We start from the raw sequence: 21004 nt of genomic DNA, 5'->3' as shown, positions 1-21004 counted from the left end.
CTGGTGTCTTTTCCGTTTTCCCTGTAGTGCTTCACAGTTGATTTAAAGACTGCATTGCATGACATGATGTTGTGTTTTGTGATTGTTAATTCCAGTTCTGAGGCTCATTAGACGTGCAACACTATATCCGCATCCGGAGGTAGTTTTAACAGAGGCTTAAAATTCTCACAGACTAGGTGCATTAACATACAACGGTGATTAAACTGACTGAAACTACCCATGCATTAAATGGTTTTAACACACGCATCCTAGCCAATCAAAATCGAGTATTCTAATAGACATATAGGACGTCCAATAGACCTCGACTAAGTCAAAAACACAATCATTGATGGCTGTCTACTTCAGAAAGGCTTTTATTGTAGGGTGTGTACACATGTGAATCAAAGTGGAAAAATGGTAAAGTACAAGGCTTTCAGTTTTGCTAAATGAGTTCAGATGACATATCCAAAGAAACTGAACATTATGTTGATGTATTCCAGGGTAAAACGCACTGTGGATCTATGCAAGCCTGAATTCAGCAGAGTTTCTTCTGTAAGGCATGTTCTCGAATTAACAGACAAGTTATACGTTTCTGTCCGAACAAATCTGTTTTGTTCTTGCGAGCACATCCTCTGAAACACTGTGCTAGGTGTTTATGGCTTTAGTTGTCTTAAGTTGCAATGTACAAAAAAAAACATTAATATTAGACCGCAATCTACAAAAATTACAAAAGAAAATAGTCACAACAAAAGGGCATTAACATTTTTTACAGTCTCTTTCATCGTCAAAAATATTGTTCATCACTTTGTACATTTAGAATAATTTTTGGAGATAGAATTCATCTGATGTAGATTCCATATAAATAGTTATTTATACAAGTCATGTTTGTTTTCATAAAAATCCCATATAATATTGGACGTTAAGGTGCAACGTGGCAGTTCTCATTGCAGTATCTAGCAACAGACCTGAACAGCATCGTCACCAACACATCAGACAATTACCACTCACGTTTCTGAGCAAGAACAGGTCAGATACAAAAAAGTCAAGAGAATGACATAAAAACACAAAGCTGAAATGGTACAAATACACCATGTTGTTTAGCGAGTGGCCTCTGGTTCGATGTAAAACATCTTGGATTTGGCCAAACCACCTGAATAAGTGAGTTCAAATCCATTTGTATGTTATTCTAAAGTCCCTTCTGTATCAAAGGCAGATTTATAGACATTACATAACATTTGCATGCCTTAACCGAAAGACACTTCTAGAAGAAATGCCAATGGATGCGCAGAATTTATATATTCGGATCGGTCTGTCATAATGAATTGACCCATGTATAAGAATTAAAATGGACACAAAATTTCAAATTTAAAACCTGAAATAGAAATTATATTCTAAACAGACAAAAACGGACTGCTTGTCTGAGTTTGCGTATGATTGCGTGTTAATGCTTGAGAACTTTTTTCGAATCAACAGGATGTAGGACACTAATTGTGTTGCACTGCCCAAAACCTCATCTGGGATTGTTAGATGAAAACATTACGTTAAATATTTATTTAATATCCCTTCTTTCCTCTTATAAATCATACATTTTTAAATAAATAAACCAAAGTAATGGGTCACTATCTGAAAAAACCAACAGTACTTATGCAGACATAAAGTGAATATAGTGATTGGACATTTAAAGCCCCACGTCAGGAATATAACTCAACGTGAAGCATACCGCTCTGTATTTTCCTACTGATATTAATTTTCAATAGAAATAACTAAACTGAGGAATAAGGTCAAACCCTGAGTTAAGTGTATTATTGCGTTTCTTTTCAACTTGATAAACTCATTAACTCAGTTCAAGTGAATACTTCATAAGCATGTACCTTTAAAGGGAATTTAAAAACATCACAGTAAAATCCCTCATTGGCACTTAACTGCAGTTCAACAAACAGAGCTGCTAGAAGGCGTGTGGTTGGCTAAAAGAGTTATGAGGTGTGATGTGATGGAGAGGGTGTGGCTAAGTATAAAATAATAAAGGCAGAGCAGCGACATCACAGGTTATGCATGCAATATTTAGAAAAACATAGAATTTGCAGCTGTTTCATGAAAAAGATGTTTGTTTCTCTGGTATGTTGGGTAATGTTGTATTTTCAGTATAAATCCTCCTGAGATGAGTTCTGTTAAAGGGTCAGGCAGGACGTGGTGTTAAACTGGCATCTCTGATGAGTCAAATCCCAGTGCCTTAGCTTCTTCTGGGGTCAGACCACCTTTCAAAGTCCTCCTCACTGAGACACAAGTATAAATAAGACAATTGTATTTATTTTATTACAATATAATTGCTTTTCACCAGTGTTTTGCACCATTCAGAATTTAATTGAGTGCCTTTTAAATTCCATTGCAAAACAACACAAACAGTTAGTAGATAGGTTCATTTCCTGAAGAAAATGTAAATGGTGTTTGACGTGGCAAAACCTGTCACCACAATGTCCCACCAACTGCCCCAAGTTGAAAGAATCCACCACCATCTCTGAAATGTTTTGGTGCAGAGATATGGCTAGGCATTGCTAGCATGTTTTAGCATTTAGGTAGGCATTGTTAGCATTTTTAACATCAATCTAAACAAAGCTAACATGTTTTAGCATGTAGCTATGTGTTGCTAGCATGTTTTAGCATTTAAGTAGGCATGTTAGCATTTTTTAACATCAATTTAGACAATGCTAACATGTTTTAACATGTAGCTATGTGTTGCTAGTATGTTTTAACATGTAGCTAGGCTTTTTTGCATGTTTTAACATCAAGCTAGGCAATGCTAACATATTTTAACATGTAGCTGGGCATTGCTAGCACATTGATAGCATGTTTTAATGTCAATCTAGATAATGGTAACATGTATCTAGGTGTTGTTAGCATGTTGTTGCTAGTATGTTTTAGCATCAATCTAGACAATGCTAACATATTTTAGCATATCTAGGTGTTGCTAGCATGTTGTTAGGTATTGCTAGCATGTTTTAGCATGTAGCTACGCATTGCTCACATGTTTTAACATCAATCTAGTCAATGCTAACATGTTTTAGCATGTATCTAGTTGTTGCTAGCATGTTTTAGCATGTAGCTAGGCAATGCTAGCATGTTGCTAGCATGTTTTAGCATCAATCTAGGCAATGCTAACAAAAAGGATAAGGGTAGCTTTTAATAACATAATTCATTATTCAATATGAAAACGTTTTCATAAACATAACAAAGGGTATTTCCAGAAACATTAGATGATATTAAAGGAAAATTCTGGATGTCCACAAAAAATAATTTTGACTCATCTCTCCTTTTCTTTAAGAAAAAAAGCACTGTGAATGGGGCCAATTTTTTGAGGGTTTAATGGCAGAAAAGTGAAGTTTATAATTTTATAAAAGCACTTACATTAATTGTTCTGTTAAAACTTGTGTATTATATGAGCTGTACAGTTTAAATCATCATTTTTACGGTTGTTTTAGGGTTTAAGGTTTTACATAGTCATGGCAAGGAAAGAAATGGGATATAACTATACACAGAAAAGCTCGGATGGGCCCACAAAAAAAATAAATAATTGTCAATATATTAATAACTATAATCTTGACCAACACAAAATAGGTATCATTTGAAAGCTAAGAAGCTTTACTTTACAATGCATGCAGGCATTATAACAAAAACTGAACAAGTGCTTTTCAGACAAATCAGTGCTCTGTTTTGATAATTTCTTAATAATTTTGCACAGCACATATTGTAATCAGTAAAAACATCAAACTCATCAAATATCCATGTGTCATATGTTGTTTGAAAGCAAAGAGTAGAATACAACCAGCCTATTTGTTTTACTCAGACAAAAATATAGCGAGTAATATCTAAGAGTATGTCTTTGAAAATTACGTTGGTGTTGCTTTTATGCCTCGTTTTCGCTTATAACTTAAAAAATAACTGAACATAAAATATCACACCGTTACTTAGAGGAGGTGATTATCTTCCAAACGAGTCCACACACGAGGTAATCAGATGTATAGATCATTAGATAATCCACATGAAGCACAATGTTACATATGACCACCAGGAGATGGCGCCAAATACATGACACAGACTCAATGATGACTCAAATGACACAGAATGAAACTCATTCTGTGAAATCTCATTACTAAAATCATGTCTGCATGCTATGTAAACCTTTAGTCATTGTTGTGTTTGCATGTGTAATTAGTTCTTATGTACAATTATTATGTTTTATTTGTTTAGAGAGGCTTTTGGACACTATGATAAATTATTTTTGTAATGCTATAACTTGATTGATTTGTCGGATTAACACAACATTTTTCTCAGTACAGTTGATATGATTGGGAACAAAACAAAAGCAGTTTTTCAGAGCCACCTTATTTACACTCAGAGATATATAACGTAGAATATGAAGAAAAAAAGTTAATTTTTGGCTCAAAGTTTCAGCTGAGAGTCTCAGAATGTCTCATAATCTATATCCTTAAAAATTTGAAATGTTTTCTTTACAATGATACTAAGCAGTTGACCCTCCTTGTTTGTTTTGTTTTTTCTCAAGTTATAAGCCTTTAATTTTGAGGGATGCCACTGAAACAGGAAATCTTTAAAAACACCTTCAGAACTTAAAGGGTTAATCACACTAAAATCATATTAACACATATTGTTTACGGATTGGCCCCATTGACTTTCATTGTAAGTATCTCACTGGAACACAGATTTTTGCTTTTTAAAGAAAACGAGGGACGAGTCAAAATCATTTTTTTTTTGTAATCAACATTGTGACACTAATGCTGTCGATTAAGCTTAACTTGTATTCAACCCAGAATATTCCTTTAATGTTTGAAATGCCACCTATAGAACGTTTTATTTAATTTAAATATATTTTATAGCCATTATTTACCAGAATGCTCTAATGTACCTAATTGCTTTTAATTAGTTTAATTTAATCTTCCAAATGGAACTACATGAAGCAGATTGCAGAAACCTAATAAATTAACTTGTCTTGCTCATTAAATTGTGTTGGACTAATGAAATTCCTCTAGTGTGACTGTTGAATTTCAGTTCAGTAAATTCCTCTTCCTGTCATTCCAATTCCAATTCTACATCCTCTTAAAGTTTTAACCCTGGCATTTACTATTGTTCGCAATAGTTAGTTATGTACAGGTAAAAAAGTCATGGATGTTCAGGTCAGATAATCACATACGTGATTTTCTGTTTGCTCGCGAGCGTCGTCGTTCACAGGGTTGTGCTCTTTCTCGGGGACCCTGAGTGGCCGAACGTACGATTCTCTCCATGATCTCATCAGCAGCATCATCTGTTACACACTGAGGGTCGTCATTTACAGCGGCCCACGTGTTTCGACCTACAGAGAAGAGAACCAAACACACGATAAAACATGTCTGTTGAGTGAAATCTGAAAATGTAACAGCCAGTGGCCAATCACAAACATTTTTAGTCACAAAGCAAGAAATTTGGTTGCATATGCGAGTAATTTACTCGCATTTTAGAGGGTTATGTGAGATCGCAATGCATCGGAAAGTCGATATTTTTACCAGCCCTATTTTTGATCATGTGCTGCTCACCTCGGCTGGCTCTTGTGCGTGTGCGGGTACGTAATCCAGGTACAACGGTGGTATCACTGTCGCCGCCCTGTAGGCTGGTCTTTAGCACTGCCTTCATTTGCTCATGTTCTGCTGCATCTTCAGCATGACCCAAACCCTGCGGCTCACTCTCCTGAGCTACAGCTGGGGTCACACTGCTGCTTTTCCCACCCAACCGACCAGCCTACACACATACAGTCAAATCAATCTTCACAAACGAATGAAAGTTTACACAAGAAGATGCTAAGGAATGTCTGTATGAGTTATGTAATCTATAACAGGTTCTAATAGTTAATTTTATGTAATATATAATATTCCTGATATGAGTTTTGTTATGATCAATGTTCTAATGAGAGTTAGTACAGATAAAGTATTTTTTACACAATAGATTGTTTTTTAAACCTAAAAGTTTAAGGAAATTGTACAGACACACAAGACAACATAAACACAAAGCTGCATGTTGGTGAACACAACAGATCACTTCCAGGTTAGCAAACTCCACACATAATGTACTCAGAAATATTTATCTTATCAGTGCAAATCAGAATAATAGCACATCATTAAATTCCATCTCATTAAGTGAGGCTGTGGTATGAACATTACAAAAAAAGCACTATATATAATAATTAACATTAAGCGTTAATATTAGGGTTAATATTCAGTGAAGAAACAACCATCAGACAAAGAACAAAAAAATAACAGACGGTCGATTCAAATCACACCCTCATACCTCACTGTCTTCTTCATCATCAGTCTGTGGTGAGAAAGAGCGTGAGTTAGAATATGGGAGAATATTTAATTAGAATATTAGGACTCTAATTCCACCCACAAAACGCTGCATAATCAGAATTCTAGTCCCGCCCCCACACCACTGAATAATCAGAACTCTATTTCTGCCCACAAAACAATAAATAATTTGAATTCTAGTCCCGCCCCCACACCACTGAATAATCAGAATTCTAGTCCCGCCCCCACACCAATGAATAATCAGAACTCTATTTCTGCCCACAAAACAATGAATAATTTGAATTCTAGTCCCGCCCCCACACCAATGATTAATCAGAACTCTATTTCTGCCCACAAAACAATAAATCATTTGAATTCTAGTCCCGCCCCCACACCAATGAATAATCAGAACTCTATTTCTGCCCACAAAACAATGAATAATTTGAATTCTAGTCCTGCCCCCACACCAATGAATAATCAGAATTCTAGTCCCGTCCCCACACCACTGAATAATTAGAATTCAAGTTCTGCCCACAAAACACTGAATAATCAGAACTCTAGTGCAACCTACAAAACACTGAAAAAACAGAACTTTAGTCCCGCCCACAAAATACTGAATAATTGGAAGCCCCACCCCCACTACTGAATTATCAATACTATAGCCCCCACCACTTACTAATAAAAGTCTAGCCCCACCCCACACTACAAAATAATGATTACAACTCTAGTCCCCACCCACAAAACACTTAATAATCGAAAGCCCCACCCCACTGCTGAATAATCAATACTACAGCCCCACCGCTAAATAATCAGAATTGTAGCCCCACACCACTGTATCATCAGAACTCTAGTCCCGCCCACAAAACAATGACAATTCTGAAGCCCCACCTCCACCAGTGAATAATCAAAACTATAGCCCCATGCAACCACTTAATAATTAGAATTCTAACCCCACCCCATGCCACAGAATAATCAGCCCCGCCCACAAAACACCGAATAATCAGAACTCTCGCCCCGCTCCACCACTGAATAATCAAAACGTTTGACCCCGTACTATAAGAATTGAACATAAGAAAAGTAGCCACGCCCCCAGGACACTGACAGCTCATAAGCTATATTTTGTCTCCTCTCATCAGAATCCAACATTTGTTGCGTTTCTAGGTGTCTACAACACCATAGAGCAGTTTTATTGGAAAGGTACAGCTCAAAGACCCTTCACTGGGACACAGAAGACACTTTCCGCCATGTTACAACTCTGTTTGGACAAAGATTATTATTTCAGCACCCGCTGCTTCAGTGTCAATCTCTCTGTGTTTAAACAGCTGCAAACATGCTCAAGTGACATTGAGTTAAATGATATCTCATCTGGGACTTGATCCCACAACCCTGCGGTTAAAACATCAGTCGAATCCTCCATTAAAAACCACTGAAATGTCAAACTGTGAAAATGTGAATTGAGGAGTGAGTGAAAAATGACCAAAAGAGGCCTAGAATAAACGGAGCACATGTGGAGAGTGTTCAGATACATAATGACAGGTTATAGGGGCTGGCCACTATCCAGGGACAAATCTTAAGTTTATAACAGGATCAGTTCTTCAGTCTTGTAGGGGAAATGAAAGATGATTCGCATTAAAGGTGTGAACTACAAGAAAGGAAATGTGTGAAACACATTTACTATTTTATCCAGCGATTATATTCCTTTTAAACAGTTAGATTAGCATCAGTGCTAATGAAAACAGAATTTAATCATCCAAGATTAACATGTTTCCAGGTTTTAATCTTGCAGTGTAACTGTGTGTCAAAGGGCAGGTTAGTTTCGGGTAACTCGCCTGCTGGTTGATGTCCGTGATCATTTTGCCTCGCGTCTTGTTTCTCTCTCTGTGGTTGGCACGTTTCTGTTTCTGCTGTAGAACGCGGTCGCGTGTGGTCCGATACTCCAGAGCGAACTCACTAATGATCTTACTGAAACGATTTACACTGATCTCCCGAACACTGTACACCGGGTGACCCAGGAACAACAGGAACGCATGAAACCTGCAGATGTTACAGAAAGAGAAGGATTAAAAAAAAGTAAGTCTAAATTCAGACCATTATTTCATAATTTCACATAGTGATTTTTAACCATTTTGCAGCCCAAAATGTTCAGCATACGAAAGTAAGTATGAATATTACCGTGAACAGTTTGGTTTCTAAATATCTCTTAAGTTTCAATGGTTGCATGCTCTTGGCAGCTATTAATTCACCGCACAAAACATTGTGGTTGGGTTGTGGTTTGGGTTATGACCAACCCAATCTAACATACATGTAGGTGTCATTGTATGTAACATTGTCACCTGTTCATGATTCTGCGGTGGACTATTTTGAGGATGATAATTCTCTCGGCGCAATCCTTCAGGAAGTCGGACATCTTCTGCTTCAGCGCAGGCTTCATCTCATGCTTTGCAATCACTTTCAGATGGTCCCATGATGCTTTGCAGCGCCACTCCATTTGAGTCAAGTTCTCCTGCAGCTGGTCAAAATCCACCTGCAGACCAGCAAAGACAAACAAAACAAAACACTGAATAAAAAGAACTCTAGTCCCGCCTACAAAACACTGAATAAAAAGAACTCTAGTCCCGCCTACAAAACACTGAACAATCAGAACTCTAGTCCCGCCTACAAAACACTGAATAAAAAGAACTCTAGTCCCGCCCATAAAACACTGAATAAACAGAACTCTAGTCTCGCCCATAAAACACTGAATAAAAAGAACTCTAGTCCCATCTACAGAACACTGAATAATCAGAACTCTAGTCCCGCCCATAAAACACTGAATAAAAAGAACTCTAGTCCCGCCCATAAAACACTGAATAAACAGAACTCTAGTCCCATCTACAGAACACTGAATAATCAGAACTCTAGTCCCGCCCATAAAACACTGAATAAAAAGAACTCTAGTCCCGCCCATAAAACACTGAATAAACAGAACTCTAGTCCCATCTACAGAACACTGAATAATCAGAACTCTAGTCCCGCCCATAAAACACTGAATAAACAGAACTCTAGTCCCATCTACAGAACACTGAATAATCAGAACTCTAGTCCCGCCCATAAAACACTGAATAAACAGAACTCTAGTCCCGCCCATAAAACACTGAATAAACAGAACTCTAGTCCTATCTACAGAACACTGAATAATCAGAACTTTATTCCACCCTCAACCCCCAGAAAACACTGAATAATAAAAACGTAAAAAAATAATTTAAAATGTAGTTGCAACTGGTGACATTCGGGAATACTTTGTGCGTTAGAATGAGGTTTTGTAAGATTTCATCTTGTGAGTTATTGAATTACATCTTAGAGTGCGCAACGGTGTGTCTTCTGCCACTTTTTATCCTTTTTGTTTAGATGACCTCGCTGCACGCAACAACATACAGCGCGAACCATGATGTCCTACTTGTGGACAAATTGTCCCCATTTCTCCCCAATTTTGAAATGCCCAATTCCCACTGCTAACTAGGTCCTCGTGGTGGTGCGTTTACTCACCTCAATCCGGGTGGCGGAGGACAAGTCTCAGTTGCCTCCGCTTCTGAGACCGTCAATCCGCGGATCATCATGTGACTCGTTATGTATGACACCGCGGAGACTCACAGCATGTGGAGACTCATGCTACTCTCCGTGATCCATGCACAACTTACCACACGCCCCATTGAGAGCGAGAACCACTAATCATGACCACAAGGAGGTTACCCATGTGACTCTACCCTCCCTAGCAACTGGGCCAATTTGGTTGCTTAGGAGACCTGGCTGGAGTCACTCAGCACGCCCTGGATTCAAACTCACGACTCCTGGTGTGATAGTCAGCGTCAATACTCACTGAGCTACCCAGGCGCCTCCTCAAATATATTTATTTTTTTAAATTTCAATTTAAATATAAAAATCACAAAAATTCCATTAACTGTTGATTAATTGGTTTTCAGCTGTGTGGTTTTATCTTGCTTCTGAAAAATCATCTAAATCGAGCAAATCTTTAATTTAGCACCTAAAAACAGCCATTTGGCTCCTTAATGTTTAAGTCAATGTTTTGTCTTCATAATTTTTTTAGTCTGAAGCTGTTTTGTGAGAAAAGAGCTTAATACATAAAATAATATTATACCCCAGGTCTGTTGAATGCTTGATTCTGATTAGTTTACAGAGGTTCTAAGGTGTGCAATTATTTTTCAATAAACGCACCGCTATGAAGTAGTTCCAGTTCTTGACCGCATAACAGTTCCTTATTGCCAAATTATTTCAGTTATTTCAAATTACAGGCTAACACAGCAAAATAACCATCAAAAACAAATACACTTGTTAAGTAAATTGGATAAGAATGGCAAACAATGTCTATAATACCCTACATTTATTTGCATTTCTGTTGAAAAGCACCCATGTGCTCCCTTACTCTCTCTCTTTCACACACACACACACACACAGACACACACTACTGCAAACCTCCGTTACTAGTTGTAAAGTGATGTTTTTGAACTAGCAACGAAGGCTTAGGCCGTACCAAAGGAAGATACTGAATCTGTGGCGGAAGAAAGTAGTACCACTAACAAGAGCGTTGTAGGGACGTAAACCACAAAATGCCTTGAGATAAAACCCTGAACGATTTCTTAAGGTGTGGTTACCATGGTAACAGTTGATTCCGCCCTGTTGAATGATTGAAAAATAATGCACACACGAGGTGTAACGGCCGTGGATACCACCTTGGATATCACAATATATAATTCAATGGGCTGTCGTCATTTATTCCTTACATAACATTAAATAATCTCTTTGCTGTGAACTATATGTGGAGTTACTAACAAACAAAAAATGGCTGTTTTATTAGAGAATTCACGGACAATTTTGCGACAGACAGAAATAATTTTACGGCTCTACCCAAACATCTGTATAGTATCCGCAAACTGTGATTTTCCTGCAGAGGTTGTTATCTCCTCATTTATAAGAGAATCTCTGGCTGACATCTTTGCTCATGACCAATCACTCGTCAATGGCAGCAGATAGAGAAAAATATCAATTTCTTTTCAGAGCCCTTCAAAAACATTCTTTTACTAGAAAAAGATGTACTATAAATGTAATGAAATAATCGCGATTTCAAATGTTTCTTGGAAAAAAAAAATGTAGTCAGTAAAAAAACAACAACTTTTAAATGGCCATCAATGGAGAAACGTGCCTTTTTGCCATCACAGGGTGTAGTTCCAGTATCTACCAACAGGCTTACAGGGACTTGCTAACCAGCTTATTCCTGACCACCTACTTTTGACCCCCAAAACTCATTATGACACTATTATAAGACAATAAAAATACTTAAAATAAACCTGACCCCTTGACCCTGATCCTTAATACATTTAGTAGTTTAGGAAGGACCGTTACACATTCAGTATCGGTATTATTCGGGTTTCTAAGAACAGTGTGTGTTGTACCTTGGCTGAGCGTGTTAAGGCACCAATCTCAGAGTAGAGGTCTGTGCTCTCAGGGAAGTTCTCCACGACGATACTGCACACGTGATGGAGCAGTGACTGTTTATGAACTGTGTCCTTCACTTCCGGAACCTTCTCAAGATAATTTAGATCAAAACCTTTAGCCTGCAAAAACATGACCACTTTCAGTATAACAAATACTGATATAAACAGTGGGGTTCATTTTAAGACCTTCCTTCCGTTTATTAAACCTTCTGTTTAAGGATTCAGTTTTGAATCCTTGAATTTCAATGTGGACTTACTACATTATCAACTGATATTGTGAAGGTTTACAGTAAATATATAAACTTTTGAAGCCTTTTAATGAAACTGTGTGAAATGTTTCAAATATAAAAAAATGATAATTCTGTGTATCTGAGTGAATATATGTCAATCTCACATTTGAGCCGTTCAGGAAGTTTCCAATTGCGAGCAGTGTGGAAAGGATGTATCGCAGGGTTTTATTTTTCTCCAGTTGATCCATGCCCTCCTTCAGGTCCTGTAGTGGTTCAGCCACTTCCTGTTTAACAGGAAACATTGCATAATTTACCTATTCAATAAGCCACATTTAATGCCACATCACAGACTAAGCAACATCTTTAATCTTCAACGTGGTTAATTACAGGTCGTGTTTTGAGCAGGTGAATCGTTGCATTCCAAACATTCCAAACTGCTGTGAGGGAAAAGCATGGAAACCGAATTCCCTGTTCTGTCAGGATGTTAGATTTAGGAGAACAACAAATGTGCTTCTCGTTATTGGAGTCTTTTGTTCATCGCACATGATGTTCCCCTCCATTAGGACAACTGGAAATATCTCCTGCATCAGAGATAAAACATGGAAAACCTGTGGAATGCTTTAAACTTGACAGATTGAGAGAGAAGAGGGAATGTTTGTTATTTGCTTAAAGGTCTTTGAACTTCCTCTACTGTGTTCTGGAGGCGACTGAATGATGTTCATGATTTTTTTTTTTTCCTTTGCAGGTAGAACGATAAGTATTTGGACACAGGGACGTTCAGACATTAGAAGTGTTCCCGCTGTACATGTGCAAGCAATTTTCTCGTACGCTTTGACATTCACACACAAACAGTCTCTCACCTGCTCTGTGGTCTCATAGTCGAGTTTAAAGGCCCAGAGCTGCAGACGTGCTGAGAGCTCACTGATGGACGAGAGCGTCAGGAGAAACTGCTCGGCACTTCCCAGAGGAAGGTCGGGATTGGCCAGCTGAGCTTCCTGGATCTTCTGCGTCTCTTCTTCCGTCGGAATCATTGTTAAGATTTTCTACAGCAGATTTAAAATCAAAATTGACTCTATTTACTTTCTTAAAATATGTTCCTGGTTATATTGTGCATCGCAAATGCTGTTTATGCCGTTTTTGAGATGTTGCACAAGAGAAACGATATGAACAAGAAACATCTTTTTGACTGAATATTGTTTTAACGCTCTTTCCTCACCTCAATGCCCTCTTTGTTGAGCGCATACTCGTCAAAGTTCAGTATGGCGGTTTTGATGGTGCGTGGTGGTGGTAGAACCGTCAAACCGATGTTGATGGAGTTGCTGCGTTTGGAATCCAGAACAATAATTTCCTGACGCTTCCCGTCTGCAGCTGTCTTCTGTTGAAGAAATGCATTTCATTATTTAAACTGCACAAACCGTGAAATTATACAGCTCTTCAGTCTTGAACACATGAACATTTTATAAAAAAATGTGTTTCATATAGATGTAGTCGATAAATCGGTTTCACTGATTAATCGGTGCCGATAGTTGCATCTTGAAACTATTGGTTATCGGCAATTATCGGCATATATTTTTGCAGATAATGGATATTTCCAAAATGTAACTATCATAGTTTTTTTATTATTATTATTATTATTATTATTATTTCTCTATGTTCCTTTGTTGTTGGCGCTGGAGGATTCTACAGTTAAAACATCTTGATTCTACAATATAACAGCGTCCTCTAGAGGTGAAGTAAAAACAATCAAAGACATCTTGTGGGGATTTGCTATTTCTAAATCTTTCATCATCGACAATATTTACCCATATATTTTTATCCTCGCTTCGATGCATATTTTGTTATTTTGATTAGTTAATCAAGTGTTCGTAATTGAAGCGAAAGCATGCAAAGGAAATTGCGAACGTGCCCCATCAGCACATTGTGTCTCCAACTTTATATCTTGTGAATAAAAACAAACCTTATACTTCATTAAACCTCATCGGCTTAAACACTACACTATATATTTAGAAAATTTTTCATCTGGTGAATATAAAGGCTATAAAAAGCTTAACTTGGTAAATACTTAGAGTGTATATAAAGCATTATAATGGAGCCAAGTCTCCCACATTTCAAAATAAGAGTCCTTGGTGTATTTTCCCCTTTTATATATTTAAAAAGTCCCGTGTTCTGCACCAGCGCTTCATTTTGTTCTGGTCATTATTGGGATTTTGGTTGCACAAAAAAACTGCATTTGGGATTTTTACCTTTTTGTTATGTTTAAAAATAATGCCAACTGTGATGTTCGGGTCAGAAATGACTTTTGAGTTCAATAGATTTTCAGCACACTTATGTATTAATTATTAACTTGAAAATTGGCATAGACTTTCTGAGGTGAAATCTTTGCTGATTTTGATAAAGTAAATGTAACATTAATGTTTATCCTTGTGCGACCCCGCAGCCTCATGCGAGGACTTGGTATTTTGGATTCGCAATACGCAACGCATAATTTAAATGAATAAAAATGACACAACAGCATGACGGCGATTTCCGTGAAGTGCTTCTATGGGCGCAGAGCCAATAAAAGTTGAAGTTTTACCACTGAAACATGTTTGGGTGTAAAGAGTAGCGTCTACAGTTTCATTTGATATGCCACTTTAAAAAATCTGTTTAGCATTTACATGATGTCCACATATGTGGACACTGGCACCGCATTTCTTTAAAAGAAGAAAAAAACATGTTTGTTATTTTGATTAACTTTCAACATCTCTGAGTAGTTTCGCTTCATTTTAATATACAGTACATTTTGTTGTATTTTTTGTTTCTCTATGCAATACGGCTCTATTCATTAACATTAATAAATGCATTCCTATATTTACTGTGCATTATCACATTGAGAATAAATGGGTTCATCCACAAGCTGAAAAATGTGTCTTTCAGAGGCTTTATATGGAGTTAGGATGAAAATAAGGTGCATTTCAAACTGTTCTGAGACCAGTGCAGACAGACAGCACACTGGAGGTTAAGTCATTTACTAAATAGGGAGCAAGGGAGCATCCTATAGCTCTCTATGCAGTTAAGTGCATTCACTCCTAAAATCCGATCAAAAGTTCAGTTTCAGGCTGCAGATGATGTTTGGATCACTCAACATGTTTGACAGACATGTGACAATGATAATCAGTACATAGATTCAGAATTTATAATGTATCATTTTATTTTAACATGGTTGACAGTGATTGGATGATGCTGGACATTACTTTGAATCAGAATTAATTATGATCATTTCTGAGTAACATCTCAAAAACAGGAATAATCAACACTCCTGGAAACAAACTATTTGATAAAAGAAAAAAATATGACTTTCTATAGCTTAGTGTGACTCAAAATTTCACAACATAGTCCCGCTGTCCACATATGTGGACATTCATTTTTTGGAAAACCATTTGCTCTAGAAAAAATAAAATAAAAAATAGCTTGTTTATTAGGTACTGCTAGTTACAAATCAAAAAGGGAAATGGAAAATGCACACAGCAGTCATGCTCGGGTCTCAGGAGGATATAATCTCTTTAAGAGATAAGCTTCACAGCTGCATCGAAAACCAGATTTGGCCTGAACATAAACGGTGGAGACAAAGATTCACATTCCATAAATATAAAAAAATATAAAACCTATAAACTTTTGTTTTTAACATATTCATTTAGTCAATGTTGAGGATAACCCAAAGGCATTTTGGCCAAATTGAAGATTAAGATTAGTTCTTCACTGTTTTAAAGAATGACCCGAACATAACAGGAGGATTCATTTTGGATTCTTGGATCTGTGTCTGTCATAGTAAGGAAAGACTTAAGAAAATGTTGTAACGTTCTATAAAACTATCGGCCGATTAATACGTCATCGGCATTTTCCGTCACCTTGATATCGGTATCGGCAAAATCCACTATCGGTTGACCTCTTGTTTTTTATCCTTCCTTCCCAGCACCCGAATCCGTGTACTCACTGCTTTACAGTATGCAAAAGTCAGCTTTGTTTTTGTCAGTAACCCAACACAGCAACCCTCAAGCAATGTCGTGAGTTTGGGCAGGACTATCCGTTTCTCTGATCAATGGAAGATGAGGTTAGTTGACATTGAGATTTAATGTATTATGTTGCCATTCTTAAAATAGTAACCAACTAAACTTTTTACTTGCATTTATTTTTGGCGAGTGACATTTGGTGAGAGAATGTGGATCTGTAAGGATTGTTGGTAAACACTATTACTAACTATTCAGGAAAAGCCATGTTTTTTTGTTGTTTTTTTTTCACCCAATTTGGAATGCCCAATTCCCATTGCACTTTTAAGTTCTCGTGGTCGTGTAGTGATTCGCCTCAGTCCGGGTGGCGGAGGATGAATCTCAGTTGCCTCTGCGTCTGAGACCATCAACCCGTGCATCTTATCACATGGCTTGTTGAGCACGTTGCCACAGAGACAGCGCATGTGGAGGCTTCACGCCATCCACTGCGGCATCCGCGCTCAACTCGCCACGTGTCCCACTGAGAACGAACCATATTATAGCGACCACGAGGAGTTTACCCCATGTAACTCTACCCTCCCTAGCAACCGGGCCAATTTGGTTACTTAGGAGACCAGGCTGGAGTCACTCAGCATGCCCTGGGATTCAAACTAGCGACTCCAGGGGTGGTAGCCAGCGTCTTTTACCACTGAGCTACCCAGGCCCCAAAAGCCATTTTTTTTTTAAAGTTCAGACATCACGTCTACAAGTTTAAAATCTCACCTTGGTTACGGGCATCTCTTTGGATTTGCTCTCAAACAGATGTTCAAATTTTGCTGTGTCAAGTTTGACAGGTTCAAGTCTGGACCAGAGTGACTCTTGGCTGCGTTTGTGGTTCCGGAAGATCCAGTCTGCAGGCCGGACCTCGCTCCAGAACAACCTGATGGTCTTCTTTCTTTTCTGGAAAAGTGGCTGTTCTCCTCCACCCAGCTGGGGCGATCCGGGAGGCGGCACCGCCGGGGTGGAAAAACAGGGAGGAGGTGGAGGCATCCTGATGTTGAACAAGGGAGGCGGAGGAGGACAGCCGAACATTGGTGGAGGTGGGGGTAGGTTGAAGGGACAGGGGGGTGGAGGGGGTGGGGCAGGGGCCAGATCTCCAGAGCTCAGCAGACTTGCAGAATCCAAGATGTCCTGGTCATCCTCGTCGCCGAGATCTGTGAAGTTGATGTCACCAATGCGGAGCTCTCGCGGACTCTCCATCAACTGGTCCCAGATGTAGTCCGACTCTTTCTTTGGAGGCTGCGGGGGTGGAGGAGGAGGGGCTAACTGTTTCTCTGGACCTTCCTGCATTTCTATTGGTGGAGAGCTGAGACCCTTCACCAGATCTCCAAAGCGTTCGGCGAACGCCCGTACGTTGCCCTGATTCTCGACTTTCTTGTCTCCATCGCTCTTACGGCTGTTCTCTTCCTGTGAACTCGCGTCCTGCGTCAACATGGCCGAATCGTCGCCCTGCTCTCTCTCTTTTACGTCTTGATCTTTCACCTCTGCATGCTCTTCTTCATCCTCGTCTTCCTCAGAGGGTTTTTTGCTCTGTGAGTACAGCATGTCCAGCATGAAGAGTTTGCTGTGGAGGATCTTGCTGCGTTGTTCATTAGCATTGATGCTTTGAGACCACTGACCTGCAGAAACACAGATAGAAGGATCTGATTTTACCTGAAGTTCAATTCCTGTCATTTCACACAGATCGAGATAAAACTTGAAGGTGGATGACATACTTCCTTAAATTAAAAACCATTGTTTTCTATGAATGTACGTAAGCACATCTTCCATTTATGGTGTCCAGCTACGACTCCAAATTCTTATAAGAAAAGACTTTTAAACATGACCAGATTTAACAACGTGATAAATTCACTGGATAACATTTAACACTGATTTATTATTCCATTAGAATTATTTTTCTATATTGGAGGGAGTGTAAAGTTAAAACTCACCCATCTTGAATGTCATCAGGAGTTGACTTTGGCTCATACATAATAATATATATAATAATTTAAATAATTATAATATGTAGGGCCCATGTTAAATATAATAATTCAGATATTTAGATTGAAATAAATTGCATTATTGTGGCAGACAAGTAAAACATTGATAAGACAATACAAAAAGTGACTTTAGAGGTCAATATATTGTTTGTTTTAAGGCCAAGGTATACTTTGCGTGTTCGTGCTGCTAATCGCTCTGCGCACAGTATGTGTGACGCAAATGTCATCATCATAATTAATAATTAATAATAATTTTCTTTATTTATCACACATTATACATTTGCACATATACGGTGAAATTCTTCTTTTTCACATATCCCAGCTAGGCTGGGGTCAGAGTGCAGGGTCAGCCATGATACGGCGCCCCTGGAGCAGATAGGGTTAAGGGCCTTGCTCAAGGGCCCAACAGTGGCATCTTGGCGGTGCTGGGGCTTGAACCCCCGACCTTCTGATCAGTAACCCAGAGCCACCAAGTCTTTGCACAGCCACCAAGCACAGCCACCAAGTCTTTGCACAGCCACCAAGTCTTTCTTGGCCAGCGGATGTGGTCATCATAAGTGCGAGACTTTTGACCATACGCTGCCTGTTGACTGTACTAAAAGAGTGGCACAAAGCAGTTGTATTGTGCATGCGTCGAACTCGTTCCTATTCGTTCGCGTTCAGATAAGTATACTCAGAAAGGCAAGGCGCTCGGCCGGGTGCGATTCAATCCGGAACACGCAAAAACTTAGTATACCTTAGTCCCATATTATTGAACATAAACAAACAGTCGACAACAATCCATTTTGCATTGAGTTCGTCAGTCTGTCCTGATCTCACAGGACGCGTACTCACGTTCCGTCTGTTTTAGAAGTTTCATTGGTTTTCAGCGTCATAAACGCTGCATTTCTAGGACGCTGTATCAAGTTAAAAGTAGTTGAAAATTTGAAAATCACATCTTGAAATCCCTGTATTCTGTTGTGCTTCATCCAGCTGTCAATAACGCACACTGTATGAATGGCTCTTATTCTGAGGCTGTGATGCATGTTGAGGCGCACTGACTGCCCCCTACTGACGACGCAGCTCGTAAAAACACATGTATTTCAAGCTTGAATTGCTCCTATGGTAGGAAAATACATACTTTTATTATGGAATTTATGTGCGGTCTGGGGGCATGATTAATTACCTACATTTTTTTACGCCTTATTTTTTATTTAATTAATCGCATTAAATTAACGTGTTACATCAACAATGCTAATTATTTTAAAACATTTTTAAATGAACAAAAACTACAATTTAGTTTTTATTTTGTACATGGTTGAATCTTAGAAAAATGATCAAGAACATATTCCAACAGGTCGAAATGTTTTCCCCCAAATTCTCATTTCTGTAATGCAACAAATGCTGATTTTAATTTTAAAAAATGACTGTGTTACAGTAATAAGAATCTATTGAGAATCGTGATTTAAAATAATGGGAATTACAACCAAACTCAAAGGAAAATTCCAGACACATTATAGAGTTTCTGAGGAGTTTCATGGAGTAATTTTGCTTAAATGTCATTAAAATAATGTCACAATATAAAAATGGTTAAATAAAGTAAATTCTTATTTATGTATTGAATTTTATCTAAGGGGCCGCAGTGGCTTCTCACCGGTCTCACTGCTTCCGAGTCGATCTTCCCTCTCTAGTGTACTACTGGCAGATGATATACTGGATGCAGAGCAGTTGTCTTTCTCATTCACTTCTTCATTCTGTCGTTCTTTATCACTCAAGATCCCACTGTCTTCTGCTTCTCCATCAGGAACTTCCCGTTCAGGCTCCTCCTCATCCTCTGCAACCTGCTCCTCAGCCCCACCCACTTCCTGTTCAGCACTTATCCCCTCCACTTCCTCTTCCTGTTCTTCTTCCTGTTCCTCTTCCAGTTCTTCTCTGGGTTCTGGCACTTTCTCCTCAGGTTCTAGAGTGGCCCCCATGTCCAGTTCTAGATCATTGGTGTCTGTGGAAAAGGTCGTAAAAACAAAAAAAGAAAGTAAATACCAATTTATGTAAAAGTTGATGTGGGAGACTCTGCCTTCCCTACCAGGGAGGAAGCGGGAACCGGAGTGAACAATCAACAGAACTTTAATTTCAAACTCAAATTTAAACAGTTCACAGCAACATAAACACACACACAGAGCGGCCGCGTGTGTTTCACTCTCTCCAACTGGCATCTCCGGCTCGTCTTTATCCCCCTCCCGGCTGATTAGGACGATTCAACGCCAGGCGTGCGTCCTCATGGCCTGCTCACGCCCTCCTCCTCATCACAGACAAGGACTATAGTTTTTTCCAGTTATGACGGAGAAGCACACACTCAAAGACCACCCAAAAAATCCACCCATAAGAAAAGAAAAATCACAAATGGAGATCTCTTTAATGTCTAATGTGTTTCTCCTAGATTAAATGGCGAGCAAATGGAGACTTCTGAAGCTTCTCCAATGTTTCTCCTTAGGGAATACCCAGAGTAATCCTCCAGAGTAATAGAACAAATCTCAACAATGTCTAAACTGTGCTCCAAGAGCACAAAGTCTGCGATCAAAAGTCAAAATCTCAATATAAACTCAAACCATTCTCATCAAATGATCTCTGCTAGAGGTTGACCGATTTTGCAGATACTGATAACTAAGGTTCTATCAGAAAAGACTCTGGATGATTGGAATTATTATGAATTTAGAAACTTATAATATTTGGCTCAAGCCCCATCCTACGGTTCAGCGCTCGGATACTTGCTTGAACCGTCAGATCCTGCCGGACGCGGAGATTACCCCCCGCCTAGGACGGGACCTAAACTTGTTGAGATGGGGTGGAGGGGGATGAAAACAACGGAAGTATGCGAACAATAAAGACAGGTGTGTAGGCTTATAAAGCGGGGGCTGTATTGTGATTGGATGAGATGCCTGATTGAATGAAAGCTTAAGGATCCAGAGTCTTCCTGCTAGAACTACCACTTACCCT

General features: G+C 38.7%; 1 protein-coding gene across 4 annotated transcripts in view; it reads right to left on the bottom strand.

Moving 5' to 3' along the window:
- Positions 1–329: 329 nt before the first annotated feature.
- LOC127425091 (FH1/FH2 domain-containing protein 3-like) overlaps positions 330–21004 on the bottom strand; it is an 81321-nt gene continuing 60646 nt past the window's right edge. For 3 of the 4 annotated variants that reach the window (XM_051670737.1, XM_051670739.1, XM_051670740.1), the window contains 12 exons: positions 19665–20009; positions 16773–17668; positions 13241–13399; positions 12885–13067; positions 12189–12308; positions 11753–11914; positions 8639–8829; positions 8135–8339; positions 6310–6333; positions 5562–5763; positions 5183–5341; positions 330–2252 (listed from right to left, as the gene is read on the bottom strand). In XM_051670737.1, coding sequence (XP_051526697.1) covers positions 2173–2252; positions 5183–5341; positions 5562–5763; positions 6310–6333; positions 8135–8339; positions 8639–8829; positions 11753–11914; positions 12189–12308; positions 12885–13067; positions 13241–13399; positions 16773–17668; positions 19665–20009 — 2726 coding nt within the window. In that variant the 3' untranslated portion in view covers positions 330–2172. The remainder of the gene's footprint in view (positions 2253–5182; positions 5342–5561; positions 5764–6309; positions 6334–8134; positions 8340–8638; positions 8830–11752; positions 11915–12188; positions 12309–12884; positions 13068–13240; positions 13400–16772; positions 17669–19664; positions 20010–21004) is intronic. The other variant, XM_051670738.1, reaches the window with a different exon arrangement.

This window comes from Myxocyprinus asiaticus, chromosome 34 (genome assembly GCF_019703515.2).
Source record: "Myxocyprinus asiaticus isolate MX2 ecotype Aquarium Trade chromosome 34, UBuf_Myxa_2, whole genome shotgun sequence".
In the NCBI taxonomy this organism is placed as follows: domain Eukaryota; kingdom Metazoa; phylum Chordata; class Actinopteri; order Cypriniformes; family Catostomidae; genus Myxocyprinus; species Myxocyprinus asiaticus.
This window is presented reverse-complemented; position numbering and strand designations above follow the sequence as displayed.